The sequence below is a fragment of the Ips typographus genome, linkage group LG3, assembly GCF_016097725.1.
Source record: "Ips typographus isolate SLU linkage group LG3, UJ_Ityp_2.0, whole genome shotgun sequence".
In the NCBI taxonomy this organism is placed as follows: domain Eukaryota; kingdom Metazoa; phylum Arthropoda; class Insecta; order Coleoptera; family Curculionidae; genus Ips; species Ips typographus.
Window position 1 is genome coordinate 17,752,343 of NC_138424.1, and position 6,811 is coordinate 17,759,153.

Consider the following 6,811-nt stretch of genomic DNA (forward strand, 5'->3'; position numbering starts at 1 on the left):
TCTAACCTAACCGAACCCAACCTAACCTAACCAAACCCAACAGTTGTTGAAAGCTTTGAACTAGAATGATTTTACTCCAACACAATACTCAGTGGTAAGTACAGGGTGGGCAAATAAGCGAGGTAAGCGGCTGTACCTCCGAAACTAATGATCGTAGAGAGTTACGGTAAAAAAATTTATAGGATAAATAGGCAAGGGAAAATGCTGGAAATTATTTTCAAGTTTCCAAGATGGCTACCAGAGGGCGTTTGCGCCATCTTGAATTACATAAAGTTACGTTTCTTGTGATTTTCCCCAATGAATGTAACAAAAAAGTATTTGCGTTTTAATGTTAACTTAAAGTCGAACATTTTTAAAAAAAAACATTTTTCTCTATCTTTCGAAATAAAGTGGTGGGGGGTATTTGAATGTTGTTTTAAATAAATGCCTGTAACTTCGAAACGTCTTTAATACATTTGGATAAATTTGGTATCATTGAAAAGAGCATTTCTTGGGCTTTTAGGTTTCTTCTGATAATGACAGTTGTGACCTAAACGGCCGCCGATAGAGGGCGTTATTTGATATTATAACCAAAATAATGGATTTTCTCAAAAAATTTAAATGCAATGATATGACTTTTTGTAGACTAGAAAATAGACAAATGACAAAAAAAGAAAAAAAAATATTAAGATGCGGTTTGCGCAGCCTTATTGGTTAGTCATTTGTCTATTTTCTAGTCTACAAAAAGTCATATCATTGCATTTAAATTTTTTGAGAAAATCCATTATTTTGGTTATAATATCAAATAACGCCCTCTATCGGCGGCCGTTTAGGTCACAACTGTCATTATCAGAAGAAACCTAAAAGCCCAAGAAATGCTCTTTTCAATGATACCAAATTTATCCAAATGTATTAAAGACGTTTCGAAGTTACAGGCATTTATTTAAAACAACATTCAAATACCCCCCACCACTTTATTTCGAAAGATAGAGAAAAATGTTTTTTTCAAAAAATGTTCGACTTTAAGTTAACATTAAAACGCAAATACTTTTTTGTTACATTCATTGGGGAAAATCACAAGAAACGTAACTTTATGTAATTCAAGATGGCGCAAACGCCCTCTGGTAGCCATCTTGGAAACTTGAAAATAATTTCCAGCATTTTCCCTTGCCTACTTATCCTATAAATTTTTTCACCGTAACTCTCTACGATCATTAGTTTCGGAGGTATAGCCGCTTACCTCGCTTATTTGCCCACCCTGTACAATATGCTTTCTCATTCAGTAAACTTATTGCCTCTTACATACATAGGTATGTGAGTTACATTTTGAGGCCGCCTGCATTTTGAGGGCAACAAAGGTTTACTCTGAAGAAACAGGACAGCTTTTAGAAGTTCCATTGGCACATTTACATTTTAAAAGAAAGGTCTTGGTAATAATATAAAACCCATTTACCAGTTTTGCTTACCTAGCTTCAAGGATTTCCAAATTTTCTTTGATTGAGCAGTTTTCACATTAGTTTGTTGTACTTTCCAGGACAAAGGGTTCTAACCAAACTTGCTTTGGCTGGACTTTATTGGGTATAAAAAGCCATATCTATACATATCTAGATCAGGAATGAAGCGTTCTTTGATGTTTCACTCACAACTTCTAATCAACTACACGAAAAAATAAAAATAAACATATTTTCTACTGCATCTGTATAGGTTTGCGTACAAAACGAAAACCTCTAACGCCGCCATTAAAAGTGACATTCTAGGCTTTCTTGTACAGAAGGCGGTGCGTGACAGCATTAATAGATTTTATTAATTAATTCTTGTCTGTAATTTTTGAAGTTTTGTAATATAAAGTATGATTTATACTAAAACGTCCGCATGCGCAGTATCGATCGCAAAGCTCTTTTCTGATCGTCGCAAATGCCGGGCACTGTGTGAGAACGTGTATCGGAGATTCCTCGTCTTCCAGACACAAGCGACATTCCGGATCCTGTGACAGACCCAGAATGTGCATGTGTCTTCTCATCTGACAGTGGCCAGTGAGAAGTCCTGTCACACTTCTGAGGTTCTTTCTGGATAATTCCATCAGGGACTTCGACTCGTTTCTTGGAAAGAAGCCCATGAGACATCGCGACTGCCGCATGCCTCCGGCCTCCTCCCAAGCAATATCGGATCTTTGCCAGAAGATACGGTCCACAATGGCGGATCCGACCGCGCCGGCTAGTCCTACAATTGGTTTGGGTCCTACGGGTCTCTTTTTGGAGCCACGAAGGGCCAACCTGTCCGCCTCCTCGTTTTCCCTAACACCGGAATGCCCTGGAACCCAAGCTAGACGTACCTTGGCCATCCGCGTGAGCGACAGGAGTGTCTTCTTACACTCCGGCACCAGCGCAGACGTCGTTGAATCAGCTTTTAAGGCAGCCATTGCTGCCTTGCTGTCCGTACAGATAAATATATCCTTCCGGCGTAGCGGTGAGTTTAAAACGAACTCCCCGCATCGGATGATCGCGAAGATCTCGGCTTGGAAGATGGTACAGTGACAGTCTAGAGGGAAGCTAAGTCTCCTCCCCGAAGTCCCACCATACACACCTGCCCCTGCCCCCGTCACGGTTTTGGATCCATTTTTAAACCAGACGTCTCCATGCGACGGGAGGATAGAGTTTCGAGAGAATTCCCAGTCCACCCTCTCGGGTACTACAAACTTTAGAGGTCCGCTGGACAGAAGCGCCGGAGGCACCCGATCCTGCTTCATCAACAGTTCCGGGCACTCCCTCAACGCCTCCCCCCAGCCCCCGAGATGACCCCATGATTCAGCTGAGTCTGTAATCAGCATATTGAGACCTGCCAGTCTGTGGGCTGCCCTGGCGGCTTCTTTTTGTATAAACAGGTGCAGCGGCTCGAGCCCACATAGCCGCTCCAGTGCCCTTGTTGGGGCAGTTTTCATTGCACCTGTAATACAGATGCAGACAAGTCTTTGAACCCTGTCCAACAAGGCTCGTGACTTGGCCGTATCCATAGCTCCGGACCAAACAATCGCTCCGTATGTTATCATCGAGCGAACAACAGCGCAGTAGATCCATCGAAGGATCCTCGGCTGGAGTCCCCACGTTGTATCAAAGGCCCTCTTGCACCCCGAGAGAGCATTGCGGGCCTTCTCGGTTTTGGCCGCAAGGTGCTCGTTCCAGGTCAGCCTGGAATCTAAAATGACCTCTAGGTATTTGACCTGGGATTTTTACCCCAGAATGTGGCCGAACAGATTTAAGTCCGGCAACGGCCCGAGTTTTCGTCTCCTCGTCGTGAATCGAAGTGGTCACTTCGTCCGCGTAGGCCTGGGCGTAGACATCTGTGATCTGACCAAAGTCCGTCGACTTTGGTCATGGTTAGTCAACATTTTGGTGTTTGGTAGGGTTGGATAGAGGGCTTCAAGACTGACATTTTGGTTTTTTTTCCGGTCGCTGAACTCCCCCAAATAACTAACTTATACGGTTGTAAAGCTTCCCTACCTGACAGTTTGACCAACTTCCTAGGCAAGTCACTTTTTTGCCAATCCCCGGTATATTTTGTAATCAACATTTTGGTGTTTGGTAGGGTTGGATAGAGGGCTTCAAGGCTGACCTTTTGGTATTTTTCCGGTCGCTGAACTCCCCCAAATAACTAACGTAATCAGAAATTAATACAAAAAGCAACGACACATCCTTTTCGATGTCGAGGGGATAAGCACAATCCCCTCTTCCACTTACAGGAACCCCCGGACTACTGACTGGAGCCTCTACAGCGAGGAGCTGGCCAGTAGGATAAGGGTCATGTATAAAAGGACGCGCACGGCAGAGGACGTTGGAACTCAACGCCGCCGTACTAGCGTCATACGAGCACAACTGCCCGGCTAAGGAACGGGTAGTTGGAGGAACGCCATGGTGGAACTCTCTCTTAGAGAGACACCGTAAGAAGGTCCGTAAGCTTTTTAACAAAGCAAAAAGGATCAATACTGTGGAACACTGGGACAACCACAAGTTGGCTCAGAAGCTCTACAAGAAAGCGATACGAGACTCCCGTAGAGATACGTGGAGGAGGTACTGCTCGGACATTGAGGACACCACTGAGGCGTCCAGATTAACGCGGATCCTCAGGAGGGAGTCGTGCTTGCGCCTGGGCTCTGTGGCCCGGCCGGAGGGGGGCTTTACCGAGACACCGGAGGAGACCCTAGGCATCATGCTTGGGACTCACTTCCCGGGGTCGAGTCAGGTGGGGCCAATACTCACGGAAAGCGGGAATTGTGACGTACGGGCAGACCGTGCGTTTGCAGACCGTATCGTTACTTTTGAAAGGGTGAAATGGGCTATATGCTCGTTTGCCCCGTTTAAGTCCCCGGGGACTGACGGTATCTTTCCGGCACTTCTCCAGAGGAGCCCGGAGGAGATGACCCTGGTCCTGCTGGGGATATTTAGGCGATCACTCACTCTGGGGTACATCCCTGAGGCCTGGAGAAGAGTGAGAGTCGTGTTCATTCCTAAGCCGGGAAAGGCGGATTACTCTAATCCGAAATCGTTTCGTCCCATCAGCCTCTCGAGCTTTATGTTGAAGACTCTTGAGCGCATTGTGGACCGTCATATTAAGGAGGAGCTGCTCACTGTGGCCCCTCTACACGAGAAGCAATACGCTTACAGGGCGGGTAGGTCTACGGAGGCCGCCCTTCATCACCTCGTACAGAGGCTGGAGAAGGGCAGAGCTCCCGGATGCGCCACCCTGGCGGCGTTTGTGGATATAGAGGGGGCGTTTGACAACACCTCCTTTGCATCGATATGCCAAGCCCTTGAGCGGCGTGGGGCCCATCCGGTGGTTGCCGGGTGGGTGAAAACCATGTTGTCCAACCGTTTGGTTTTTGCGGAGCTCAACGCAGTCACGTCGGAGGCGTGGGTCGCCAGGGGATGCCCCCAAGGGGGCGTTCTCTCGCCCACTCTTTGGTGCCTAGTTGTTGATACTCTGCTGTGGAGACTCAACTCCGCAGATGTCTACGCCCAGGCCTACGCGGACGATGTGGCCATTCTTTCGAGTGGTCGTGCCGTCGGGGGCCTGGCGAGGAATATCCAGGCTGCCCTTCAATCAACACAGGTTTGGTGTGAGGGGGAGGGGCTTTCTGTGAACCCGGAAAAAGTGGAAGTCGTCATCTTTACGAGACGACGAAAACTCGGGCCGTTGCCGGACTTAAATCTGTTTGGCCGCATTCTGGGGTACAAATCCCAGGTCAAATACCTAGGGGTCATTCTAGATTCCAAGCTGACCTGGAACGAGCACCTTGCAGTCAAAATCGGGAAGGCCCGCAATGCTCTCTGGGCGTGCAAAAGGACCTTTGATACCACGTGGGGACTCCAGCCGAGAATCCTTCGATGGATATACTGCGCTGTTGTTCGCCCAATGATAACATACGGAGCGATTGTTTGGTCCGGAGCTATGGATACCGCCAAGTCACGAGCCTTGTTGGACAGGGTTCAAAGACTTGTCTGTGTCTGTATTACAGGTGCAATGAAAACTGCCCCAACAAGGGCACTGGAGCGGCTATGTGGGCTCGAGCCGCTGCACCTGTTTATACAAAAAGAAGCCGCCAGGGCAGCCCACAGACTGGCAGGTCTCAATATGCTGATTACAGACTCAGCTGAACCGTGGGGTCATCTCGGGGGCTGGGGGGAGGCGTTGAGGGAGTGCCCGGAACTGTTGATGAAGCAGGATCGGGTGCCTCCGACGCTTCTGTCAAGCGGACCTCTAAAGTTTGTAGTACCCGAGAGGGAGGACTGGAATTTCTCTCAAAACTCTATCCTCCCGTCGCATGGAGACGTCTGGTTTACAGATGGATCCAAAACCGTGACGGGGGCAGGGGCAGGTGTGTATGGTGCAACTTCGGGGACGAGGCTTAGCTTCCCTCTAGGCTGCCACTGTACCATCTTCCAGGCCGAGATCTTTGCGATCATCCGATGCGGGGAGTTTATTTTAAACTCACCGCTATACCGGAAGGATATATTTATCTGTACGGACAGCAAGGCAGCAATGGCTGCCTTAAAAGCTGATTCAACGACGTCTGCGCTGGTGGTGGAGTGTAAGAAAACACTCTTGTCGCTCGCGCGGATGGCCAAGGTACGCCTAACTTGGGTCCCGGGGCACTCCGGTGTTAGGGGAAACGAGGAGGCGGACAGGTTGGCCCTATGTGGCTCCAAAGAAAGTCCCGTAGGGCCCGAACCTATTGTAGGACTTGCCGGTGTGGTCGGATCCGCCATTGTGGACCGTATCTTCTGGCAAAGATCCGATATTGCTTGGGAGGAGGCCGGAGGCATGCGGCAGTCGCGATGTCTCATGGGCTTCTTTTCAAAGAACAAGTCGAAGTCACTGATGGAATTATCCAGAAAGGACCTCAGATGTGTGACAGGACTTCTCACGGGTCACTGTCAGATGAGAAGACACATGCACATTCTGGGTCTGTCACAGGATCCGATATGTCGCTTGTGTCAGGAAGACGAGGAAACTCCGACACATGTTCTCACACAGTGCCCGGCACTTGCGACGATCAGAAAAGAGCTTTGGGGTAAGAGTGTGATCAACCCCTTAGATATTCAAGGTACCCGGCCAAGGAGGCTCTGCAGCTTTGTCAGTGCCACCGAATTGGAGGGGTACTAGCTTGTGATGGGTCACAATGGGCCCGGCTAGCGGCCTAAGTGTCTTCTCCGTAGGGAGCCCATCAAACTACATTCATTCATTCATTCATACAAAAAGCAACATTCACAACTAACAAAATTTGTTCCTCTGCTCTTACACACATATTTTTTGCAAGTTATTTAACAATTTAGAGAAC

The 6,811-nt window shown here is 48.1% G+C and overlaps 1 protein-coding gene across 1 annotated transcript; it reads right to left on the reverse strand.

Moving 5' to 3' along the window:
- Positions 1-1,786: 1,786 nt before the first annotated feature.
- LOC145726082 (uncharacterized) lies at positions 1,787-2,989 on the reverse strand. Its single transcript, XM_081975023.1, has one exon. It carries the CDS (start codon positions 2,987-2,989, stop codon positions 1,787-1,789), a length of 1,203 nt encoding a protein of 400 aa, XP_081831149.1.
- Between the last annotated feature and the right edge of the window lie 3,822 nt (positions 2,990-6,811).